Raw genomic sequence first — 27,494 nt, forward strand, 5'->3', positions numbered from 1 at the left:
TAAAAATTTCCAAAGACAAATTAAGAAATACAGATAGAATAAATGGAACAGAATCAAAGGTTCAAGTAATGGATATATGAGCTACATAACATACAATGATTTGCCCCAAAGTCCTTCACCAAAAATACAGAGCATAAGATGTGCAGCCAACAAACATTCCCATGCAAGCTGTGTGATCTACGACCAAATCTAACACTATAAGAAAAGATAACCAAACCAGGTAGGTATACTGGCAAGGTCATCTTATGTATCATAATCAATATCAATCATCATAAGAGGAAGTAAGGGGTTTCTCACAACCTTATACTCATATATGCGACATACATACATACATACATACATACATACATACATACTACAACAGTTGCCCACAGAGAAGTGCAAATACACTCAGACAGGACAATGAGTGTAAAACTCTCTCCATATAATATACAAATGGTATTCACAAACAGTAATCACATACACACAAACATACTATGAGAGTGAGCTGTCTAAGAAAAAGAGAAAGGCTGTGTAGATTGTTTGTATCTGGACCACCCAAATGCGTTTGACACTGTATAGCATGGGAGGCTGATTAAAAAGCTGGATTACCAGTCAAGAATAAGGGAGGAAAACCAACTTCAAAGGATAAGATATCACCTTAGTGGAAAGGTAAAAGAATGCTTGTCAGGGGAGCCTTCTTGAATGAGTCAGGGTCATCAGAGGAGTGCTCCAGAGTTCTACTTTGGGACAATTGATATTCTTAATAAATGTGAATGACTTACTAGAAGGTATGGACTCCTACCAGAATATATTTGCACATGATTCAAAGCCCACAAGGGAGTTGAAAAGCCAGGAGGATTGCATCAACTTACAATAGGATCTAGACAGACTCCAAAGGTGGTCTGATACATGGTATGAAGTTCAACTTAAATGTACAGAAATGAGGAAATAAGCAGGAGATAAGCTATCTATCTATCTATATCTTTGACATCTGTTCCCTTCAAGAACTCCCTCAATGGGGTGGCCACAGCAATAGTCTCTCCATAACTAGTGAACTCCACTGCCGCTTCCTAGCCTTTAGTGCCTCACCCTTAAAAGGCCACTGGCAAAGGGCCAGTCTAGCACAGTGTTTGGAAAGGCTCCTAGCTAATGTTCCTACTGACTATTTTTACATATTGTTCCTACCTACTACTACTACCTTTCTACCTAGTGTTTCTACCAAATAGTCCTACCTAAACGTTCCTACCTACTAATTCAGTCTATTGCTACAGCCATTTTTCTAAAAGGCAGGACTAGCACAAAGCACTCACCACAGGAAAATCTAGAGTTACAAAGAATGAGCTGTGTGAGTTAAGTGTTGTCAAGTGTTGTGTAACAAGGAGATATATACTGTATGTTTTTGGACAGAATGCCAACAGTCCATGCATAGGTGAGGCAGAAAGAAAAGACAGCTACCTGGGTCAGAGGAGTGCAACTTGATAACCAATGAAGTGTTGGCTCACTATGCAGCCATCACTAACCCTCGTGATACCCAGGTGGGTAGTACTGGTAATATACCTCTTTGGTCGTTGGCTGCTTACGAACTACTACCTATAAGGAAACAAGCTGCAGCAATATATGTGTGAGAAAGACTTGGGAGTCAACATCATCTCTAAACTGCTGTCAAAGTGCACCTTCCAAAAACTGTTGACAAGTCAAATATTTCAAAATACTTTCAAGTTCACGGATAAAAAATTATTCAGCAAACTGTTCATGTCTCACAAAAGATTAGAACTAGAATATGCTTCTAAAGTTTGGTTACCATACCTAAGGAAACACAAAGAGCTAATAGAAAAGGTCCAGAGGAAACCAACAAAGATGGCACCGAAATTAATAGAGCAGAGTTACAAGTAAATGCTAGAGGCTTTAAATCTGTCCACCTTCAAAGAGAGAAGAGTGATGGGTTAACAGACCACAGCCTTTAAGCCTTTAAAACAGACTGAGGACATAGACAGTGAACAGTTCTTTGAAAGATGTGGAAATGGAACAACCAGAGGACATAGCATGAAATTAAGTAAAAAAAATTTGTGGAGAGAATTGTGAAAAAGTACTTTTATAGTTTAAGTGGCACAAACAAATGAAATAAAATGACTGAAGACACAGTCAATGCAGAGAGCACACAGATATTTAAAAAGCTGTATAATGTTAAAGAATGTTCAAGAGATGGGGCCACCATAAATGTAAACCTCCCAGTGTACAGTACAATAGGTAATAGGTAATTACCCACACAAATTATGTACATGTGGGGCTAAAAATTAGTATTCAGTGACAAATTCAACAAAACATCTATAAAACAATACAGAACAAAGGAAACCATGGAGAAAAATTTTATAAAAAATACAGATAAAGAAACTCGAGGGAAGAAAAAGAGCAAGCAGCAACCTGAAACAAGAATTAGCTAAAAAAGTTATAACAATGGCCAAATTAATGGCTTATGAAATCCCCAAACTAGTGGAAAGCAATGAATATAGAAAAAGGCATAAACACACTGGATTGTGAATATCAAACTGCAGAAAACAAGCAATATAAATCAATCAACAAAAGAGACCTAAGAGGTGAAATAATGTTTACCTACCAAAAAAAATATAAATGACAGGATCATGAAAGACAAACCATACCTTACCCACTCTATATACTGCCTTCAAATACAGAGATAAACAGATGCTCAGAAAGGTATTTATGTCATATACTAAACCTGAAAGAGAGTATGCATTCTCAGTTAGGTCTCCCTTTAAGGTAACACTGAATTCCTAAAGGTTCAACAATATGCAGCTTGAACAGAGAGACAATCCAGAAAAATGAGCTACAAACATAAGAGAAAAGCCCTCACAATGCCTACATTACAATGAGTGCAGACTAAATAGAGATAAGAAAATGAACTGTGTTACTCAAGGGTCATGATGACAGAATGTCAAATCTAGAAAGTACAACAGAAAATAAGTTAAAGAAGTCATGAAGTATAAAAAAAAAAATCTTGTAAAGAATTGCAGCTATGGGAATAAGCAAAACAAAGTGGAAGAAAATGGTAATAGAATGGTAATAGCAATGGGATATCTAAATGTCTTTCAGAGAGAAAAAAATGAAGTTTATCCTTTAACAGCAACATGCTTCATATGAGTCCACTTATGCAACTGCAACATATCACATATAAAAACAGACTTCCATACCTTTTTTTTAATTGCACATTAAGTTTAGCATTCAGCTTAAGTTCAATATGGCTGAACAGAGGTAGATATATTTTTTCTTTTTCACTCTTCTGCATGCTATGTTTAATTTTGTAAGAATCTTCAGAGGGCCGTCATATAGCAATCACTCGCAGTGACATTTTTTTGCAGTAGCAGTATTTGAAAATTAGGAGGCAAATTCTTGCAACACACTTACAAAAGGGACAGATTTAAAAAAAATTCACAATTCTAAATTACACTCATAAAGAATATTAGCGATGGCTCGTTGAGCAACATTTTGCAATGACAACACTCAGAATGAGGGAACAAATTCTTACAATAACACTAAGGCCTTAGAGTATTCACAGATTTGAAAAAAATCATATTCTTAAATAACATCTTGAATATTCCCTTCCATTACAAATGAAATATCTATGTTGTAAGGTTTCCAGTCAATATCATGCAACAATCTATCTATATCCCTGATGCCCTTTCCCTTTGGGAACCGTTTCAAAGGGGTGGCTACATCAAAAGTTTCCATAAGTGTTGAACTCCAGTCAATATTGCCTTTCATAATGATGAAAACTCATTTGGAATCATCATTTGCAAGCATCCATGAAAATGGCAAAGACAGCAGTGAAGACAGAAATCACCATGTAAAGTCTAGGAATATTTCTATTGGAATTTTTCTTCATCCTTGATCGCCATTTCTCACATTAGCAAGGCAGTGCTAGGAACAGGCGAAGAAAGGCCTCATTCACTCACATCCATTCTCTAGCTGTCATGTGCAGTGTACTCACACCACAGCCAAATATCCACAACACGGCACGACAGATCTTTCCATGGTGTACCTTGGCTGCTTCAAAAGGCTTAGTTAGTTCAGTCCACTGACAGTACATCCACCCCTTTACATCGCATCGTTCCAATTCACTCTATCCTGTGCACACCTGTCACCCCACCCTGCATGCTCTTGTTCAGATTACTCACGATTTTTTTCAACCCATCCTTCCATCTCCAACTTGGTCTCCTCCCTCTCCTTGTCCCCTCCACTTCTGATACATACATCCTCTTTGTCAACCTCTCCTCATTCATTCTCTACGTATGTCCACACCATTTCAGCAAACCTGCTTCAGCTCCCTTAACCATACTCTTCTTATTACCACACCTTCCTCTTATACTTTTGCTACTAACCCAATCAAACCACATACTGTTCTAAAACAAGTCATTTCCAAGACTTCCACCCTCCTCCACACAGCCTCATCTATAGCCTATCCCTCGCTTCTATACAACATTATTGGTGTATCCCTCGCTTCTATACATTATTGGTACTACTATACCTTTAAACATACCCATACTTTTCCCCAACAGATAATGACCTCTCCACACATTCTTCAATTCTCCAAAATCCTTCACTCACTCACCCACCCTATGACTCACTTCTGCTTCCATGGCTCCATTTCCTGCCATGACCACTCCCAGGTATCTAAAAGAACCTCGTTTCCTCCAGATTTTTGTACTCAAACTTACACACCAACTAACTGTCCCTTTACCCTGATAAACCTAAAAACCTTGCTTTTACTCACATTTACTCTCAACTTCCTCCTTTCACACGCACTACCAAACTCCGTCAACAATATCTGCAGTTTCTCACATGTATATGCCAACAGTGCTGTGTCATCAGCAAACAACAATTGACATGCTTCTCAGGCCTCCTCATCTCCTACAGCCTGCATACTTGCCTTATTCTCCAAGACTCCTGCATTTACATCCCTATCACCCCATTCATAAAGAAATGAAATAACCCTGGTGGCATTACACATCCCTGCTGCAGACCCACCTTCACCAGGAACCACTCACTCTCCTCTCTTTCTACTCATACACTTACCTTACAAATTTGATAAAAATTTCTCACTGCTGCTAAAAGCTTTCCTTTCACACCATATACTTTTAATTCCTTCCACAAGGCATCTTTATCAACCCTATTAGGTTTTCTCCATATTCATAAATGTCATAACCCATATGTTTCTCTAATTATTTCTCTTACACATCCTTTAAAGCAAACACTCAATCTACACATCCTCTACCACTTCTAAAACTACACTGTTCTTCCAATGTCTGATGTTCTGTGCATGCCTTCACCATTCAATCATCAGTCTCCCATAAAACTTACCAGGTGTACTTAACAAACCTGTATTTCACTAGTCTGAACACTTACTGTCCCAATAGCCTTGAAACAACTGTGTTTGATATGCAATTCACCAATCCTCAGGCGCCTCATTGTGATCTAACTACACACTAAAAATTCTAATCAACCAATCAACAGCACAGTCACCACCTTTCTTAAACTTAGCTGCAATATGATCCACTCAAGCCACGTTTCATCTTACGCAAGGTCTTCACCACTTCTCTCGTCACCTAACCACTCTCCATACAACCTAGACCCATACACATGCCACTCCATAATCAGATGCATTCAACATCCTTCAAAATTCTTACTGTCTCCTTCACATTTCATCAATACCCATTACCAATTCCCCATTTGCCCCCTTCACTGATATTCCCATTTGTTCTCTTACTTTTTGCACACTATCAACCTCCTTCCAACACATCTTACTTTCCCTGAAGTTTAGTGATACACAATTATTCGCACTCTTTTTCAATCCTTGCACATTCCTCATGATCTGCTGCTGCTTTCTCATATATCTCCCTATCACTTGCACTCCTTACAGTAAGCTCCCCCCATAAACCTCTTCTCTTTTTCACTTGCAATCTTATTCAGTTATTCCACCACTCACTACCCTTTCTAAACTGCCCATCTCACACCTTATCCAAGTCATGCACTTCTCTTGTACATGCTAGCACTGCTTCCATAAATACCTTCCCTTTCACACCCACTTAATCAATTCTCACCATCTGCCATTCTACACTCAATCTCTTTTGGCATCTCTTCACACAAGTCTCTTCTCCAAGCTCTCTTATTTTCATCACTCTCTTCTCACCCATACATTCCCTCTTTTCAGAAAACCTTTACAAATCTTCACCCTCACCTCCCACCAGCTGCCCCTCCAAGCACATTCACACCCAAAAGTCTTTCTCTTGCAATGTTGACTTTTGCCCATCTTTCCTACTCTCATGTGTGTGTGTGTGTGTGTGTGTGTGTGTGTGTGTGTGTGTGTGTGTGTGTGTGTGTGTGTGTCCCTCTTTTTAAACCAGGTATTCACCAATCATCAGCTCTTTCTCAGCACACAACTCCACAAGCTGTTCACCATTTCCATTCACTTTATCGAATACTTCATGCCCCCACTTACACCCTCAATTGCCACATTACTCACCTTCACATTTAATTCACCAATCACTAATACCTGGTCTCTTACATCAAAACTGCTGACACTCTCACTCACTTGACTGCAAAACACTTACCTCTCATCATCATCACTCTGGAGCCAACTTCCAAACATTCTTATCACACACTCCCACAACTCCTGTTTCAGCAGTGGTAATACCCCTTCCTTAGCTCTTGCCCTCACACCAAACCTTGCATTTACTTGTACGGCACTTCAAAACCATTCTTCCCCTTTATCCTTGAGCTTTGATTCATTCAGAACCAGAACATATGGATTCCATTCTTCAAACATTTTACATATTTCACCTAACTTCCCATCTTGGTTGCATCTACATACATACAGACAACCCAATGTGAGCCTTATAGGACGATGAGTACTACCTGCTTGGCTCCTTCCTCTGTTTAGACTTTTAAAAATTGAAATACATGAAAATTCCCCCCCCCCATCCACCAGTTGCCTACCACAACATGCAGGAAACATGGAACCAGAATGCTCTCCCCTACCCCAAGCAAAATATATTTCAGCAATGGTTGTGAGCGATGAATCAAATTATATTGCTTTGATATCATTGTGGAGTAAATGATAACAAGAAAATCATAAAACTGCTTGTTTTATCTATCAGGATTTTTTTTTTCAAAAGGAAAGGCTACCAAATGTTGAAAAAACAAATAAAGGAACCATTTTTTTCATGGTTTTTGATTTACCATACAAAATACCCAATGTTCTTTTCCTTTAATAGTTAACAAACCTATGAAGGTATCTAAGTTTTTTCATTCACCATGTATTTCAAAATAATGCCAGAAGGAAATGGTCATATCCTAATGGTGGTAAAGTACTATAGCTTGCAAAAATAGGAAGATTTTCTTATTCTCCATAGAGTATAGATAACCATGCTTTATTTCCAGTGAAGAGTAAGTTTATCCATTACAGTATGTTTTTCAGTACAGGTATGAAAACTTGTGTGTGCCATACAGGGTGGCATTTTGCAGCTGGAGTATGATTCCAAACAAATATGAGAGTGCTTTAAAGTCACTCAAGGGGTTGGTTGATTGCTTAATATTCTATTCCTTTAATCATAAAAGTACATGTATTTTATGCTTTGGTAAACCTCCAGGTTTGGGGAACCACAGAAATAGCAACCAGTAAAGGATTATTTTTCCATTTAACATTGAAAATTCAGTAAATTTAGGTTTTTAGGGGAAGTTAGATCTTTATAAATTCTGCTGAACAATGAGAATGTTTCCCTAACTTTTATGGTACCTCATATTTTCCCAGATCAGCACAGCCCTCCCCATCATCTGTTTCAGTGAGGTTCTCATATGCTTTATTGAAATTCTAAGTGTTTCCCTTAACTTTGCAGTACCCTATATTTTCCTAGATAAGACCAGCCATCACCAATTTCTGTTAGGTAAGAGCTCCCTAAACACAACCAGGCCCCACAGAACTTTCCATGGTTTACCCAACACATTCAAATGCCCTGGTTCAGACCACTGACAGCACACTGACCCCAGTATACCACCTCATTCCAATTCACTCTATTCCGTGCATACCTATGACCCTCCTGCATCTTCAGGCCCTGATTGCTCAGGATATTTTACACTACATCCTTCCATCACCAACTGGGTCTCACACTTCTCCTTTTCCCTCCACTTATGAAATATATAACCTCTTCATCAACCTTTCCTCACTCGTTCTCATTTCCACATATTCTTCATCGCTCCCAAAACCTTCGCCCCCTCCCCACCCTATGACTCACATCCACTTCCATGGTTCCATATGCTGCCAAGTCCACTCCCAGATATCTAATACACATCACTACTCCAATTTTTCTCCATTCACACATACCTTTCAACTAACTTGTCCCTCAACCCTGCTAAACCTAATAACCATGTTTTTATTCACATTTACTCTCAACTTTCTCCTTTCACACACTCTTCTAAACTCAGTCACCAAATACTGAAGTTTCCCACTTGAATCAGCTACAAGTGCTGTATCATAGGCAAACAACAAGTGACTCAATTCCCAAGCCTTCTCATCCCAAACAGACTGCATCCTCATCCCTCTCCTCAAGGCTCTTGCATCCACCTCCCTCACCACCCCATCCATAAATAAATCAAACCATGGTGACCCTGCCACAGACCACCCTTCACTGTGAACCATTCACTTTCCATTTCCCTTTCCATTCACACACCTTCTCCAGATTCATTAATGCCTCATATAAATCCATTTCTTTTTCTAAGTTTTTCTCACACATATTCTTCGAAGCAAACACAACTTCTGAAACCACACAGCTCCTCCCCTGTCTGATGCTCTGTACAGCCATTACCCTCTCAATCAATACCCTCCCAATGGCATCATACAAGCATTCCATCAATCCTCAGGAACTTCACCATGATCCATACATATGATAAATATCCTTACCAACCAATAAACAACAAAGTCACCCCTTTTCTTCATAAATTCATCTGCAATACCATCCACTCCTGCTGCTTTGCCTTAAGGCTTTCACCACTTCTCTCCATCATACCACTCTCCAAGACTCTCTCACTTTGCATACCACCCAAACCAAAACATTCTACATCTGCCACTCTATCATCAAACAATTCCACAGTCCTTCAAAATACTACATCCCCTCCTCACTCCATCACTACCTGTTATCACTTCCCCTTTTGCCCCCTTCACAAGTGTTCCCATTTGTTCTCATCTTTCGCACATTAATTACCTCCTTCCAAAATATCCTTTTATCCTCCCTAAAGTTAAATCATACTCTTTCACCCCAACTCTCATTTGTCCTCTTTTTCAATCCTTGAGAAGTTTAAAGTTATATGTCCTGATTTCTAAGTGGAAAATATGTCACTCTATCAATGAAATGTAACAAAGGCAATCTGCTGGTCTTTTCTCAAATGCAAGGCTGCACTTATAAAAAAATAGTCCATGTTTTTCAGCATACAGATGTTTCTTATCATGTGTATATAAGATATGTATACTCTCTAATGGAATAATCATGATACAACAATAAAACTCAAAAAATGAACTCCACAACAGCAGAACATCTAGATGGAAACTAACATCTGCCTTTCTCTTTAGAAATGATGAGCTATACAGAGATGAGCAAAAAATCACTTATGCTAACTAAGCAACTTTACAAATGATGCAAAGGTAACAGGGAAAGTGAAGAATGAAGAAGATTGCATCAGCTTAAAAAGAGACCTTAAAAGTGTTCAAAGTTAGTCTGAAACATGGTCGATGAATTCAAGCATTTATACAATACTGAGGATGTGACAAAGTGAAAGATGGCCTAAATATGATCATTACCTAACTGAATATAGGCTTTATGATTCTGTGTGTAAGAAAGACTTGCAATTCGACATCGTCTCTAACCAATAGCCAGAGTTCCATATTACGAGAATAGTTACGGAGACAAACTGCCTGCTGGCAAATATCACAGTGGCTTTCAAGTATAGAGTTAAGAAAATATCAAGCAAGCTTTTCATATCCTACATAAGGCCAAAACTAGAATATGCTTCTCAAGTTTGGTCATCACACCTATAGAGGCACAAAAAGTTAATGGATAAGGTCCAAAGGAGGGCAACAAAGATGGTGCCAGAATCATAAGAGATAATGGTAGAGAAAAGAATAAGGGGTGACCTAATCACAACATGATTAATGATATGGATGGTGGACAGTTCTTGGAAAGATGTAAGGATAGAGAAACCTGAGGATATAACATGAAAAAAAAGTTTTTTTTTTTTTTTTTTGCTTTGTCGCTGTCTCCCGCGTTTGCGAGGTAGCGCAAGGAAACAGACGAAAGAAATGGCCCAACCCACCCCCATACACATGTATACAAATACGTCCACACGCAAATATACATACCTACACAGCTTTCCATGGTTTACCCCAGACGCTTCACATGCCCTGATTCAATCCACTAACAGCACGTCAACCTCGGTATACCACATCGATCCAATTCACTCTATTCCTTGCCCTCCTTTCACCCTCCTGCATGTTCAGGCCCCGATCACACAAAATCTTTTTCACTCCATCTTTCCACCTCCAATTTGGTCTCCCACTTCTCCTCGTTCCCTCCACCTCCGACACATATAACCTCTTGGTGAATCTTTCCTCATTCATTCTCTCCATGTGCCCAAACCATTTCAAAACACCCTCTTCTGCTCTCTCAACCACGCCCTTTTTATTTCCACACATCTCTCTTACCCTTACATTACTTACTCGATCAAACCACCTCACACCACACATTGTCCTCAAACATCTCATTTCCAGCACATCCATCCTCCTGCACACAACTCTATCCATAGCCCACGCCTCGCAACCATACAACATTGTTGGAACCACTATTCCTTCAAACATACACATTTTTGCTTTCCGAGATAATGTTCTCGACTTCCACACATTCTTCAAGGCTCCCAGGATTTTCGCCCCCTCCCCCACCCTATGATTCACTTCCGCTTCCATGGTTCCATCCGCTGCCAGATCCACTCCCAGATATCTAAAACACTTTACTTCCTTCAGTTTTTCTCCATTCAAACTTACCTCCCAATTGATTGACCCTCAACCCTACTGTACCTAATAACCTTGCTCTTATTCACATTTACTCTCAACTTTCTTCTTTCACACACTTTACCAAACTCAGTCACCAGCTTCTGCAGTTTCTCACATGAATCAGCCACCAGCGCTGTATCATCAGCGAACAACAACTGACTCACTTCCCAAGCTCTCTCATCCCCAACAGACTTCATACTTGCCCCTCTTTCCAAAGCTCTTGCATTTACCTCCCTAACCCCATCCATAAACAAATTAAACAACCATGGAGACATCACACACCCCTGCCGCAAACCTACATTCACAGAGAACCAATCACTTTCCTCTCTTCCTACACGTACACATGCCTTACATCCTCGATAAAAACTTTTCACTGCTTCTAACAACTTGCCTCCCACACCATATATTCTTAATACCTTCCACAGAGCATCTCTATCAACTCTATCATATGCCTTCTCCAGATCCATAAATGCTACATACAAATCCATTTGCTTTTCTAAGTATTTCTCACATACATTCTTCAAAGCAAACACCTGATCCACACATCCTCTACCACTTCTGAAACCACACTGCTCTTCCCCAATCTGATGCTCTGTACATGCCTTCACCCTCTCAATCAATACCCTCCCATAAAATTACCAGGAATACTCAACAAACTTATACCTCTGTAATTTGAGCACTCACTTTTATCCCCTTTGCCTTTGTACAATGGCACTATGCACGCATTCCACCAATCCTCAGGCACCTCACAATGAGTCATACATACATTAAATAACCTTACCAACCAGTCAATAATACATGAAACTTGTAAATAGGGAGATAAAAAAAATACTTTTGAAATATAGTGTTGGATAAATGGAACAGATCAATTGAGGTCATGTTTAATGCAGACAGGATACATTAACTCAAGAAATTGTACTACAGTAAAGAATGTTCAAATGATAGGTCCCCACAAGTGTAAAACTCTCTCCATACATAGTACAAACAGGTAATTACAAAAAGGGAATTACTCATTTAACTCATCTCAAATTGTTTCAGTCACCATACTTTCTGGATCATGGTTTCTTCAAAGCTTAGGTTTCTAAATCCTTATTCCCATTATGAAAATCCACAAACTTTCCTATTCCAAAACATCTTCACACGATATCTCTCTCACTTATTTTCCTGACAACCCTACATTCTTATATGCTTACTTCTCTTCTATTTTGTACATAAGCACCTATAAATGATTTACTTATTCAATGGCCATGTTATAATATAGAAGGCAAAACTCAAAAAATATCATTTACAACCTTTTTTTTTCTTTCATTTACTAATATCAAATAACAAAGCACAAGAAAAATGATAAATGCAAAACCCTGGTGTGAGTTAAATTGCAATCACAACTTTCTTAACAGGTGGTTAACCAGATTCCTTACCTGCTGCTGGTTGAGGCTGGGCAGGAACCTGGGTAGCTGGTGGAATAATGTCATCATCAAGCCCAGCTAGCTGGTCCTGCTCCCGAGCTAAAAATTCTGCTGCAGGGTCCACATCTGGAGCTGGTGCAGACCCTTCCACTGGGGGAACAAAACTGTCGCCAAATCCATCCATGGTAAAAGCTGGAATTACATTCTTCTTTAATAGTTGAATACAAAGCTGATAATTCTAATCATAATTCTTTATATGCTTTACACTGTTCCTTATAATGTACAATACAAGACTTCTACGAATATAAAGCTTGTGTAGTGACCAGCATGCAATAGCCAAGGATGTCAAACCTGCTTTATGCCAGGTTCAAACAAGAGTCTATAAATTATTTCATTCCTCCTAAGCCACAGCATCCCCTTCCGAAGTAAGCTTTCTTACATTCTGAGATACACAAATATGTATTCAATATCTTTTCTCTCAGAGATCCTCTCTGACTGCCTCAATGTTACATCAAATAAAGGATCAAAAGTAACATTATAGAAACTCACTTCTAAATCATTGCTTCAGTTTTAAATTCCTGGATGCTAAACACTTACCAGAAGAATATCTGGAAGAAACTGGTAAAAGCTGCATGAAGCAAAGGATCAGTGATAAGAAACCCGGAATATTGCCACGAGGTTTCACTTCCATATGAAGGGAGGAGTTGAGAACAATGATAAATCAGCCAATCACCAAAACTGACCTGCACATCCCTAGCAAACACCACCTGCTTGTAAGCTATTCTAAAAGCCTTCTAATACAAATTAATAATCAATCAAGGAAATTAATACAAACAAAATATAAATTTTGATGTTTCATTTATAATACAAAAGTAATGACAAATTTCCCAAAGGTTTGCTATTAACTAACAACAAAGAATTCCCACTTCCCTAAGTACCTATGGGAAAGACATTATTAGTAAAAAATCTTTTTTCTTATTACAATGGTAAAGAACAGAGTACCTCTTCCTTAAATGTACCAGGTTATGATAACAATGTAAAGTGTTACAGGGGCATGACGTCAACACATATAAGTTCAAGTTAATAATTAGCAAGAAATCTTGAATCAAATCTACAAGTAAACTTTACTGAAAATTACTACCCTGCAGCAGAAGCATGTCATATTCCTCCCTCTAATTCCAATTGGGTAACTAAGTTCCTCCCTCTAATTCCTATAGGGTAACTAAGTCGATAAAGCCTCAATTTTCTTTCATATAAGTGAGGTTTAAAGCCACTAGCAACTTTTTGTTGGAAGAATCAAAGAAATAAAGGTGCTGTCAGCTAAAGGAAAGTTACTTCAAAGGAGTATGCAGAGGGTTTGATATGATAGTTTTGGACTGTGACCTTCACAAAACACCTATGACATGTTAGTTTCCTTCCTACTTCCTCATCAATAACTTGACATGACAACAAAGTGTCAACAGTGCAGTGCAGAAATAAATCTACATGGAGAGACTCTACATTTCTAGAGTGATAAGGCATGAATCATCATGTGCAGAAGGAAATAGATCAAGCATATGTGGGTAGAAGTACCAAAATATGGATGTAGGCACCAGAACTTCATTAACTATATAGTGATGACATCCAAAAGGAGCTATTTCCTGAAAAAGTCACAGTTTCATCAATTCCTTATCATTACTAGCAAGTTATATGATCTACCTCCATATTACAGTGTACAATACACTAACCAGCAACAGAAGGTATACCATACACTCTGTTCAGAACCTATCAAACTTTATACATTCAGGAAATCTGAACAAAGCAGCCAGCAGATGTGTGTGGTCAGCCAACCACTAAACCAGTAATTTGCAAAAGGCCTCATTGCTCCATGGCTTCCTGTTCGTGTTTCAAATGGTGGATTTCGACAAAAGTTGCACCAGAGGATTACTTACACTGTCCACATGATATAGAGTGTTTTTACCCTATATTTCCCCTTGACTTTAAAACTTTGTAAGGACTCAACATTCTGGGAATAAGAGGAGCTACAGGTGAAAAATACCCTATATCATCTCTAAAGAAGGTAAGGAATCCAGCAGTACCACTCTTATTTTACATTGAACATTGTTCTGCATCAAATTACAAATATGGCGATAGATAGATATATATCAAACCTTCAACAGTTTTCTTTTCACTCTTGTACGACATTTTTTTGTCAAGATGAATAAAAGTCCTCTTATCCTTAAAAGTAAATCTAAATATAGAATATAAGCAAAATAATAGTCATTAAAAGAGAAAGGAGCAATAATGATAAAATAAAACATTTTGCACTACTCTATACTGTTGTAGGCACAAGAGCGGATCAATGGATAAGAATACTTTTATAGAGCAGTGCAAAATGTTTTTTAGCATAATTGCTCCCTTCTCTTTCAACGACTGAATGTTGTTTTGCTTTTATTGTTCTAGCACCAGGAAACAAAGATGGATATAGGTACAGTAGGGTTGAGGGACAAGTCAATTGGGAGGTAGGTTTGAATGGAGAAAAACTGGAGGAAGTGAAATGTTTTAGATATCTGGGAGTGGATTTGGCAGCGGATGGAACCATGGAAGCGGAAGTGAATCATAGGGTGGGGGAGGGGGAGAAAGTTCTGGGATCGTTGAAGAATGTGTGGAAGTCTAGAACTTTATCTTAGAAAGCAAAAATGGGTATGTTTGAAGGAATAGTGGTTCCAACAATGTTACATGGTTGCGAGGCATGGGCTATAGATAGAGTTGTGTGCAGGAGGGTGGATGTGCTGGAAATGAGATGTTTGAGGACAATATGCGGTGTGAGGTGGCTTGATCGAGTAAGTAATGAAAGGGTAAGAGATATGTGTGGTAATAAAAAGAGTGTGGTTGAGAGAGCAGAAGAGGGTGTTTTGAAATGGCTTGGTAACATGGAGAGAATAAGTGAGGAAAGACTGGCAAAGAGGATATATGTGTCAGAGGTGGAGGGAACGAGAAGAAGTGGGAGACCAAACTGGAGGTGGAGAGATGGAGTGAAAAAGATTTTGAGTGATCGGGGCCTGAACATGCAGGAGGATGAAAGGCGTGCAAGAAATAGAGTGAATTGGAACAATGTGGTATACCGGGGTCGATGTGCTGTCAACGATTGAACCATGGCATGTGAAAGTTTTGTGGGGCCTGGATGTGGAAAGGGAACTGTGGTTTTGGTGCATTATACATGACAGCTAGAGACAGAGTGTGAACGAATGTGGCCTTTGTTTTCTTTTCCTAGCGCTACCTCGCACACATGCGGGGAGGAGGGGGTTGTCATTTCATGTGTGGCAGGGTGGAGACAGGAATGAATAAGGGCAGACAGTATGAATTATGTACGTGTATATATGTATATGTCTCTGTGTGTATATATATGAATACGTTGAGATGTATAGGTATGTATACGTGCATGTGTGGACGTGTATGTATATACACGTGCATGTGGGCAGGTTGGGTCATTCTTTTGTCTGTTTCCTTGCGCTACCTCGCTAAAGCAGGAGACAGCGACAAAATATAATAAATTAAATAAATAGTTTACTCATATATTATACTTTGTTGCTGTCTCCCGTCTTAGCGAAGCAGCGCAAGGAAACAGACGAAAGAATGGCCCAACCCACCTACATACACATGTATGTACATACACGCCCACACACGCACATATACATACCTATACATTTCAACATATACATACACAGACATACATATATACACATGTACACATTCATACTTGCTGCTTCCATCCATTCCTGGCACTACTATGCCCCACAGGAAACAGCATCGCCACCCAATGCTTCAGTGAGGTAGCACCAGGAAAACAGGCAAAAAAAAGGCTACATTCACTCACACTCAGTCTCTAGTTGTCATGTGTAATGTACCGAAACCACAGCTCCCTATCCACATCCAGGCCCCACATACCTTTCCAAGGTTTACCCCAGACACAGTATACCCCATCGTTCCAATTTAATCTATTCCTTGCACATCTCTCACCCTCCTGTATGTTCAGTCCGTAATCACTCAAAATCTTTTCCACTCCATCCTACCACCTCCAATTTGGTCTCCCACTTCTCCTTGTTCCCTCCACCTCTGACACATACATCCTCTTTGTCAATCTTCCCTCTCTCATTCAATCCATATGTTCAAACAATTTCAACACACCTTCTTCTGCTCTCTCAACCACACTTTTTATTTCCATACATCTCTCTCTTACCCTTTCATTACTTAATCAAATGACCTCACAACACATAGTGTCCTCAAACATTTCATTTCCAACACATCCACCCTCCATACAACTCTATCTATAGCCCACGCCTTGCAACCACATAACACCTCTTTTTGCTCTCCTAGATAACGCTCTTTCCCTTCACACATCCTTCACTGCTCCCCAAAACCTTCGCCTCCTCCCCCAACCTGTGACTCACTTCCGCTTCCATGGTTCCATTTGCTGCTCAGTCCACTCCCAGATATGTAAAACACTTCACTTCCTCCAATTTTTCCCCATTCAGACTTACACCCAATTAACTTATCCCTTAACCATGCTGAACCTAACAACCTTGCTCTTTATTCACATTTACTGTCAACTTTCTCCTTTCACCCACTTTTCCAAAGTATGTTTGAAGAAATAATGGTTTCAATGTTATATGGTTGCAAAGGCATGGGCTATAGATAGGGTTGTATGGAGGAGGGTGGAAGTGTCGGAAATGAAATGTTTAGAGGACAATATGTGGTGTGAGGTGGTTTGATTGAGTAAGTAATGAAAGAGTAAGAGAGATGTGAGGAAATAAAAAGAATATGGTTGAGAGAACAGAAGGGGGTATGTGAAATGATTTGGACATATGGAGAGAACGAGTGAGGAAAGATTGACAGAGGATTTGTGTGTCAGAGGTGGAGGGAACAAGGAAAGGCAGAAGACCAAACTGAAGGTGGAAGGATGGAATGAAAAAGATTTTGAGCAATCAAGGCCTGAACATACAGAAGGGTGAGAGGCATGCAAGGAAGAGTGAATTGGAATGATGTGGTATACCAGGGTTGACATGCTGTCAATGGACTGAACCAAGGCATGTGAAACGTCTGGGGTAAACCATAGAAAGGTCTGTTTGGCATGGATGTGGATATGGAGCCGTGGTTTCGGTGCATTACACACGACAGCTAGAGACTGAGTGTGAACAAAATTTTTGGCTATGGCATCACAACCTTAGTAATACATAATGCTTTCATGCCTGGATACCAAGTGATCATGGTATGTCCTCTGAAGGCAACTAGACCCACATACCATCTCCCCTCTCATACCTCTTGATATTGTGGCAGGAAATCTCAGTTCATAAATACATGATTGGAAAGATCACCAAGGCACCATATATATGCCCATATACTGCCCATATAATGTTTGTTGGGCATGAGAAGAAAGATCATGAGAGGTAAGTGTTTTGGGAGCAGCTGAATGAGTGTGTTAGTGGTTTTGATGCACGAGACCGGGTTATAGTGATGGGTGATTTGAATGAAAAGGTGAGTAATGTGGCAGTTGAGGGAATAATTGGTATACATGGGGTGTTCAGTGTTGTAAATGGAAATGGTGAAGAGCTTGTAGATTTATGTGCTGAAAAAGGACTGGTGATTGGGAATACCTGGTTTAAAAAGCGAGATATACATAAGTATGCATATGTAAGTAGGAGAGATGGCCAGAGAGCGTTACTGGATTACGTGTTAATTGATAGGCGTGCGAAAGAGAGGCTTTTGGATGTTAATGTGTTAAGAGGTGCAACTGGAGGGATGTCTGATCATTATCTTGAGGAGGCGAAGGTGAAGATTTGTAGGGGTTTTCAGAAAAGGAGAGAGAAGGTTGAGGTGAAGAGAGTGGTGAGAGTAAGTGAGCTTGGGAAGGAGACTTGTGTGAGGAAGTACCAGGAGAGACTGAATGCAGAATGGAAAAAGGCGAGAACAAAGGAGGTAAGGGGAGTGGGGGAGGAATGGGATGTATTTAGGGAAGCAGTGATGGCTTGCGCAAAAGGCACTTGTGGCATGAGAAGCGTGGGAGGTGGGTTGATTAGAAAGGGGTAGTGAGTGGTAGGATGAAGAGGTAAGATTATTAGTGAAAGAGAAGAGAGAGGCATTTGGACGATTTTTGCAGGGAAAAAATGCAAATGAGTGGGAGATGTATAAAAGAAAGAGGCAGGAGGTCAAGAGAAAGGTGCAAGAGGTGAAAAAGAGAGCAAATGAGAGTTGGGGTGAGAGAGTATCATTAAATTTTAGGGAGAAAAAAAAGATGTTTTGGAAGGAGGTAAATAAAAAGCGTAAGACAAGGGAGCAAATGGGAACTTATGTGAATGGGGCTAATGGGGAGGTGATAACAAGTAGTGGTGATGTGAGGAGATGGAGTGAGTATTTTGAAGGTTTGTTGAATGTGTTTGATGATAGAGTGGCAGATATAGGGTGTTTTGGTCGAGGTGGTGTGCAAAGTGAGAGGGTTAGGGAAAATGATTTGGTAAACAGAGAAGAGGTAGTAAAAGCTTTGCGAAAGATGAAAGCCGGCAAGGCAGCAGGTTTGGATGGTATTGCAGTGGAATTTATTAAAAAAGGGGGTGACTGTATTGTTGACTGGTTGGTAAGGTTATTTAATGTATGTATGATTCATGGTGAGGTGCCTGAGGATTGGCGGAATGCTTGCATAGTGCCAGTGTACAAAGGCAAAGGGGATAAGAGTGAGTGCTCAAATTACAGAGGTATAATTTTGTTGAGTATTCCTGGTAAATTATATGGGAGGGTATTGATTGAGAGGGTGAAGGTATGTACAGAGCATCAGATTGGGGAAGAGCAGTGTGGTTTCAGAAGTGGTAGAGGATGTGTGGATCAGGTGTTTGCTTTGAAGAATGTATGTGAGAAATACTTAGAAAAGCAAATGGATTTGTATGTAGCATTTATGGATCTGAAGAAGGCATATGATAGAGTTGATAGAGATGCTCTGTGGATGGTATTAAGAATATATGGTGTGGGAGGCAAGTTGTTAGAAGCAGTGAAAAGTTTTTATCGAGGATGTAAGGCATGTGTACGTGTAGGAAGAGAGGAAAGTGATTGGTTCTCAGTGAATGTAGGTTTGCGGCAGGGGTGTGTGGTTGTTTAATTTGTTTATGGATGGGGTTGTTAGGGAGGTGAATGCAAGAGTTTTGGAAAAAGGAGCAAGTATGCAGTCTGTTGTGGATGAGAGAGCTTGGGAAGTGAGTCAGTTGTTGTTCGCTGATGATACAGCACTGGTGGGTGATTCATGTGAGAAACTGCAGAAGCTGGTGACTGAGTTTGGTAAAGTGTGTGAAAGAAGAAAGTTAAGAGTAAATGTGAATAAGAGCAAGGTTATTAGGTACAGCAGGGTTGAGGGTCAAGTCAACTGGGAGGTAAGTTTGAATGGAGAAAAACTGGAGGAAGTAAAGTGTTTTAGATATCTGGGAGTGGATCTGGCAGCGGATGGAACCATGGAAGCGGAAGTGAATCACAGGGTGGGGGAGGGGGCAAAAATTCTGGGAGCCTTGAAGAATGTTTCGAAGTCAAGAACATTATCTTGCAAAGCAAAAATGTGTATGTTTGAAGGAATAGTGGCTCCAACAATGCTGTATGGTTGCGAGGCGTGGGCTATGGATAGAGTTGTGCGCAGGAGGGTGGATGTGCTGGAAATGAGATGTTTGAGGACAATATGTGGTGTGAGGTGGTTTGATCGAGTAAGTAATGTAAGGGTAAGAGAGATGTGTGGAAATAAAAATAGTGTGGTTGAGAGAGCAGAAGAGGGTGTTTTGAAATGGTTTGGTCACATGGAGAGAATGAGTGAGGAAAGATTGACAAAGAGGATATATGTGTCGGAGGTGGAGGGAACGAGAAGTGGGAGACCAAATTGGAGGTGGAAAGATGGAGTGAAAAAGATTTTGAGTGATCGGGGCCTGAACATGCAGGCGGGAGAAAGGCGTGCAAGGAATAGAGTAAATTGGATCGATATGGTATACCGGGGTTGACGTGCTGTCAATGGATTGAACCAGGGCATGTGAAGCGTCTAGGGTAAACCCTGAAAAGTGCTGTGGGGCCTGCATGTGGAAAGGGAGCTGTGGTTTCGGTGCATTATTACATGACAGCTAGAGACTGAGTGTGAACGAATGGGGCCTTTGTTGTCTTTTCCTAGCGCTACCTCACACATATGAGGGGGGAAGGGGTTGTTATTCCATGTGTGGCGATGGGAATAAATAAAGGCCGACAGTATGAATTATGTACATGTGTATATATGTATATGTCTGTGTGTGTGTATATATATATATGTGTACATTGAGATGTATAGGTATGTATATTTGCGTGTGTGGACGTGTATGTATATACATGTGTATGTGGGTGGGTTGGGCCATCTTTCGTCTGTATCCTTGCACTACCTCGCTAAAGCTGGAGACAGCGACAAAGCAAAATAATAAAATACTAATAATGTTTGAAGGATTAAGTACAGCAATAATGGTAATGAAACTCGGGAAAAATATGAGGCTGACTAATGTAGTACAATTAGATAACAAACATGACTAAAAAATCAACAAAGCTTATAAAAATCTCCACAATCATTCAATTTACAGAGGGAATATACAATATATCTATTCACTGCTGGATTATGCATGGGTGCTTTCTGTCATCCATTTGCTGATATCCAGCATCATCTTAGTGGTCCATTTTCAAGAGCATGACTAGTATATTTCAACTATAATACTGAAAAATAAGATATAAGCTAAGTTCTAAGGAGGATAAGCGAGATCTTTAGAGGTTCTGTTGATATTTCACAAGTGTACTACATATAAATACCTTAAAAAAGCAAATACCATGTTTTCCCAGATATACTGCATTAGTCACTTATTCAAGATCATTCAATAAAATAAATTACAAATCAGGCTATACAGGTACAGCACTGTCAATGCGGAGCTGAAATATAATCCTATCACACTGCAGAGCAAAATCACTCTGTATTCAAGGTCAATAACTATATGGAGGTAAGTTAAACTTTTACTCTCTAAAAATCATAGCTAATATAGCCAGGGCTTTGAGGTGCACCTTTAATGAGATTTTCAATCTTTCTTAAAGTCCTGCCCTCCTTAGAAAAAATTTTGTTGGTCAAAACAAAAATGAGAATAAGATCCCCAATATATCATAAATCTCATATTCTTTGATCTAAGTAGCTCCATTACACATGTATTGCACTATAAATAACTTAACCAAGCGAAGCTATAATGTCAGTTATAAATCACTGCTTGTAGAATTAAAAAGGTTAGGAATAAAAACATAAGTGAGAACACTGCAAGAGGCCTATTGGCCCATACTAGGCAGGTCCTGAGTCTGTCCACCCTACAACCAACCACTTGAACCCATAAACACATCCAACCTTCGCTTAGAGTTATAAACACTGATGTTGAATTATTGCCCCCCTATCCATCCGGAATAAAATATCCTGGCATATTTTTTTCAAAGTACTGTTTTCATTTTCTCGAATTTAATAAACTGGACCACCAGAGGACTCATTCCTTATGTTTTGCTAAGCCAGATTTTATAGCATGGTCTGCAATCAATCATAGGCCAGATTCTATAGCACTGTCTGCAATCAATCACACACACACTACTACAAACCCCGTAAACATTTACAACTCAATCATCTCGAATCATGCTGTACTGCAAGACTAAGTATGATTTTGAAATATATTCAACCTTTAAAGATTGCGCAAAAGGAAATTACTTTTGCATTGGTTCACTTCGTGACACCAATATTTGGGTTAGCCATTCTCTTCGATACCACATATCTAATTTACTTAAAGCACTGTATCGAAAATATTCAGAAGTTCAAACATTTAATGTGACTGTACAAAACTATCATATGCATCTTCGTAGCGGTATACCTATACCTTAAATATGATTCAGCTGTCACTAGCAATACCGGACCACCGTCTGACAGAAACTCCCCACTCACCGTCGGCTATGGAAGCACTTGGTAAACACAATCCACAAGTTTCAATTTAGCATATCACTTGTATGTATTTTTTTTCCAAATAAAAGCATGGACAATAGATAACAATTCTCTTTATATTTCATTTATTCAAAAAATCTTAAATGTATCTCTTCATTTATCACTTAAGGGATAATACATATGTCTCCCCAATCAATTTGTCAACATGTGTCACAAATATAAAAATATGTAACAGCAGTATGTATTCAAATATATGGGTTAATGGTTTAATTATTTCACAGCATTATGAGCATCATTGATATCATAGCTTTTCTAAACAAGGGCACAAGTTACCAATGGAAAGTGTTGAGAGCTAATCTTTAATCCACTGATAAACTCTGCATGCAGACATTTCCTTCGTCTTTTTATTTTTTCTTCTTATTGACGAGGTTTCTAGACCTCCAAAAATTCTAAAAATTTTAAGGATTTTTTTTTTCGTTCCTTATTTTTAATTTCATTGATTGCCTATCCTTTTAGGTAGATATCCCGTACAAGCGAGGCTTAGAGCAAAGCCCGCCCACTTCGACCAACTGTTGTCAACAAATTCTAACCCCCATGGAAATGGATTAATTTAAAGCATTCATTCATTACTTCTGACTAGTATGATCGGTAATCTGTTTGACTGGATTGGAGAGACTGTTGCAACTGAGAAAATTTGGTTGCATTAGCTGTGCTACATGGGAAATGAACTCTCTGTAAGGACAAAGAGTGATTAAGTGTGCGAAACTATATGGTGCCGGAAATCAACAAGCTATCATGCTGACAGCTACAGAATAACTGCTCGAAGACAGGTAAAGGTTAGTTACATGGATGTTTTTAAAGTGCAGGACTGTATGGGCAACTGAATGCTTTAATCAAGGATATATATATATGTATATATATATATATATATATATATATATATATATATATATATATATATATATATATATATATATATATGTGTGTGTGTGGTTTTATTAGGATTACTTATAGAGGCATAACACTACTGAAACAAAGGCGTAGATTAAGATGTCCGAACTTAATCCGTTGTCTGGAGATAGATTGCCCTTGACACTGGAGGCATAATATACATTTCCCTGGCATGTATTTTCTGGAATTTAACAAACTGGATCGCCTGAAGACTCGCCTCAGTAATTTTAGCTAGGTTAGGTTAGTTTCTTTCATCGATGCGCCCGTTATTTTTAGCTAAATTAGGGTAGGTTTCTAGCGTCCATTCCTGTTTTTTAGGAAGGTTAGGTTGTATACACTAAGAGAACCAAGACAATTTGCCAAGCCACACATAACATATCATAGCCTATGAAATTTGGGAGAATCCTCAGGTAATACAGTTTTCATACATGAATCAAGATATCAACTGTGCGGAATACTTTTTGTAATTATATTGCTTAATATTACCAGATGAGGTTAACAAGTTCTAGAATTTTGAAATTCTCATGGTGATCCTGCTCTTCAACCCACGCCTTGATGTTTGTTTTGTCTGTCTTTTCTGACTTACGTACAGCTGTCTCACTTTTCCAAAATCGCGTGATCCTTTCTCAACGGCAGATTTCTTTGAAAAAAAAAGATAAAATGTGTTAAGCAGAATTAGCTTAGCTAATGGAGGAGATTGTATTCTCAGTGTACAGCATCGCTATAGGTGACTTTTCACTAGTGATGTAACATAATGTAGGCTAAGTACACACACACACACACACTTGATCGCTGTTTCCCGAGTTAACGAGGTAGCTCCAGAAACAGACAAAGAAAGGCCATATCCGCTCACATCCATTCTCTAGCTGTCATATGCAATGCATTGAAACCGCAGCTCCGTGGCCATAACCAGGCCTTGCAGACCTTTCCACTGTTTTATCCCGGCTTTCTTCACATGCCTTGCATCCATATATCATTCTTGGGACTACTTTACCTTCAGACATACCTATATATATATGTACATACATGCACATGTATGTACATACATGCCCACACACACATATACACACCCACACACACACATGTACATACCTATACATCTCAATGTACACATATATATGTACACATATATATGTACACATATATATATGTACACATATATATGTACACATATATATGTACACATATATATGTACACATATATATATGTACACATATATATGTACACATATATATGTACACATATAATATGGTTGCTTAATTTGTTTATGGATGGGGTTGTTGGGAGGTGAATGCGAGAGTTTTTGGAAAGAGGGGCAAGTATGAAGTCTGTTGGGGATGAGAGAGCTTGGGAAGTGAGTCAGTTGTTCGCTGATGATACAGCGCTGGTGGCTGATTCATGTGAGAAACTGCAGAAGCTGGTGACTGAGTTTGCTAAAGTGTGTGAAAGAAGAAAGTTAAGAGTAAATGTGAATAAGAGCAATGTTATTAGGTACAGTAGGGTTGAGGGTCAAGTCAATTGGGAGATAAGTTTGAATGGAGAAAAACTGGAGGAAGTGAAGTGTTTTAGATATCTGGGAGTGGATCTGGCAGCGGATGGAACCATGGAAGCGGAAGTGAATCATAGGGTGGGGGAGGGGGCGAAAATCCTGGGAGCCTTGAAGAATGTGTGGAAGTCGAGAGCATTATCTCGGAAAGCAAAAATGGGTATGTTTGAAGGAATAGTGGTTCCAACAATGTTGTATGGTTGCGAGGCGTGGCTATGGATAGAGTTGTGCGCAGGAGGGTGGATGTGCTGGAAATGAGATGTTTGAGGACAATGTGTGGTGTGAGGTGGTTTGATTGAGTAAGTAATGTAAGGGTAAGAGAGATGTGTGGTAATAAAAAGAGTGTGGTTGAGAGAGCAAAAGGGTGTTTTGAAATGGTTTGGGCCCATGGAGAGAATGAGTGAGGAAAGATTGACCAAGAGGATATATGTGTCGGAGGTGGAGGGAACGAGGAGAAGAGGGAGACCAAATTGGAGGTGGAAAGATGGAGTGAAAAAGATTTTGAGTGATCGGGGCCTGAACATGCAGGAGGGTGAAAGGAGGGCAAGGAATAGAGTGAATTGAGCGATGTGGTATACCGGGGTTGACGTGCTGTCAGTGGATTGAATCGGGGCATGTGAAGCGTCTGGGGTAAACCATGGAAAGTTGTGTGGGGCCTGGATGTGGAAAGGGAGCTGTGGTTTCGGGCATTATTGCATGACAGCTAGAGACTGAGTGTGAACGCATGGGGCCTTTTTTGTCCTTTCTTAGTGCTACCTAACGCACACATGAGGGGGAGGGGGATGGTATTTCCATGTGTGGCGAGGTGCGATGGGGAATGAATAAGGCAGACAGTGTGAATTGGTGTGCATGGGTATATATGTATTGTCTGTGTGTGTATATATATGTGTACATTGAGATGTATAAGTATTGTATATTTGCGTGTGTGGACGTATGTATATACATTGTGTATGGGGGTGGGTAGGGCCATTTCTTTCGTCTGTTTCCTTGCGCTACCTCGCAAACGCGGGAGACAGCGACAAAGCAAAAAAAAAAAAAAATGTTTCCCGCCATCCTTCCTTCTCCAACTTGGGTCTCCATGTTCTCCGTGTGCCCTCCGCTTGACAAATTTATCCTTTGTTTACCTCTCCTTATTCTTTCCATACGTCCAAGCCACTTCAGTACACCCGCTTCATCCCTCGCAACTCCACTTTTATTATCACACCTCTTACCCTTTAATTCAATAACTTAATCAAATCACCTAACACCACATACTGTCCTTAAGCATTTCATTTTCTGCACATCCACCCTCGTCCGCACATGCCTTGCATCCATATATCATTCTTGGGACTACTTTACCTTCAGACATACCTATATATATATGTACATACATGCACATGTATGTACATACATGCCCACACACACATATACACACCCACACACACACATGTACATACCTATACATCTCAATGTACACATATATATGTACACATATATATATGTACACATATATATATGTACACATATATATATGTACACATATATATGTACACATATATATGTACACATATATATATGTACACATATATATGTACACATATATATATGTACACATATATATGTACACATATATATATGTACACATATATATATGTACACATATATATGTACACATATATATATGTACACATATATATATGTACACATATATATGTACACATATATATATGTACACATATAATATGGTTGCTTAATTTGTTTATGGATGGGGTTGTTAGGGAGGTGAATGCAAGAGTTTTGGAAGAGGGGCAAGTATGAAGTCTGTTGGGGATGAGAGAGCTTGGGAAGTGAGTCAGTTGTTCGCTGATGATACAGCGCTGGTGGCTGATTCATGTGAGAAACTGCAGAAGCTGGTGACTGAGTTTGGTAAAGTGTGTGGAAGGAGGAAGTTAAGAGTAAATGTGAATAAAATCAAGGTTATTAGGTTTAACAACGTAGAGGGACTTGTTAGTTGGGTTGTGAGTTTGAATGGAGAAATTTTGAAGAAAGTGAAGTGTTCTATATGACTGAGAGTGAACACGGCAGCAAATGGAATTATGGATCCGGTAGTGAGTCATAAGATTGGTGAGAGGACGAAGATTCTGAGAGGACTGAGTAATGTGTGGTATGAGAGGTCGTTATTTGGGAGGGTGAAAATGAGTATTTTTAAAGGTACAGGTGTGAGGTGGTTTGATAGTAATATAAGGGTACGAGAGAGGTGAGGTAATAAACAAGAGTGTACGAAAGATAAGCTTTATGACGAGGCTGTACTCCTACTAAAGTGGACTGCTCCCTTGAATCAAAGGACATCAGAGATAGATTGATACGAGGAAAATAGAAGCCTAAGTTCTGGAACGTTAACATGTACTCATTGTAATCTTGGGGTTCGGTGTTACTGTGAGGAGCAGTCGCTCTTTGATCCGGACGGCAATATTGCCAACACAGACAGAGGAAGAAATCATGGTCTTCGAGGTTTTAACTTGGGCATTGAAAGTGGTCCCTCGCGTTAG

At 39.4% G+C, this 27,494-nt stretch overlaps 1 protein-coding gene across 7 annotated transcripts in view; it reads right to left on the reverse strand.

The window, feature by feature from the left end:
• Positions 1-22,505, reverse strand: part of Clc (clathrin light chain) — an 80,209-nt gene extending 57,704 nt beyond the window's left edge. For 6 of the 7 annotated variants that reach the window (XM_071671345.1, XM_071671343.1, XM_071671342.1 and 3 more), the window contains exons 1-2: positions 22,407-22,505; positions 12,508-12,687 (exon numbers count right to left, since the gene is read on the reverse strand). In XM_071671345.1, the coding sequence (XP_071527446.1) occupies positions 12,508-12,679 (172 nt within the window). In that variant the 5' untranslated portion in view covers positions 12,680-12,687; positions 22,407-22,505. The remainder of the gene's footprint in view (positions 1-12,507; positions 12,688-22,406) is intronic. The other variant, XM_071671344.1, reaches the window with a different exon arrangement.
• Between the last annotated feature and the right edge of the window lie 4,989 nt (positions 22,506-27,494).

This window comes from Panulirus ornatus, chromosome 16, assembly GCF_036320965.1.
Source record: "Panulirus ornatus isolate Po-2019 chromosome 16, ASM3632096v1, whole genome shotgun sequence".
NCBI classification, from domain to species: domain Eukaryota; kingdom Metazoa; phylum Arthropoda; class Malacostraca; order Decapoda; family Palinuridae; genus Panulirus; species Panulirus ornatus.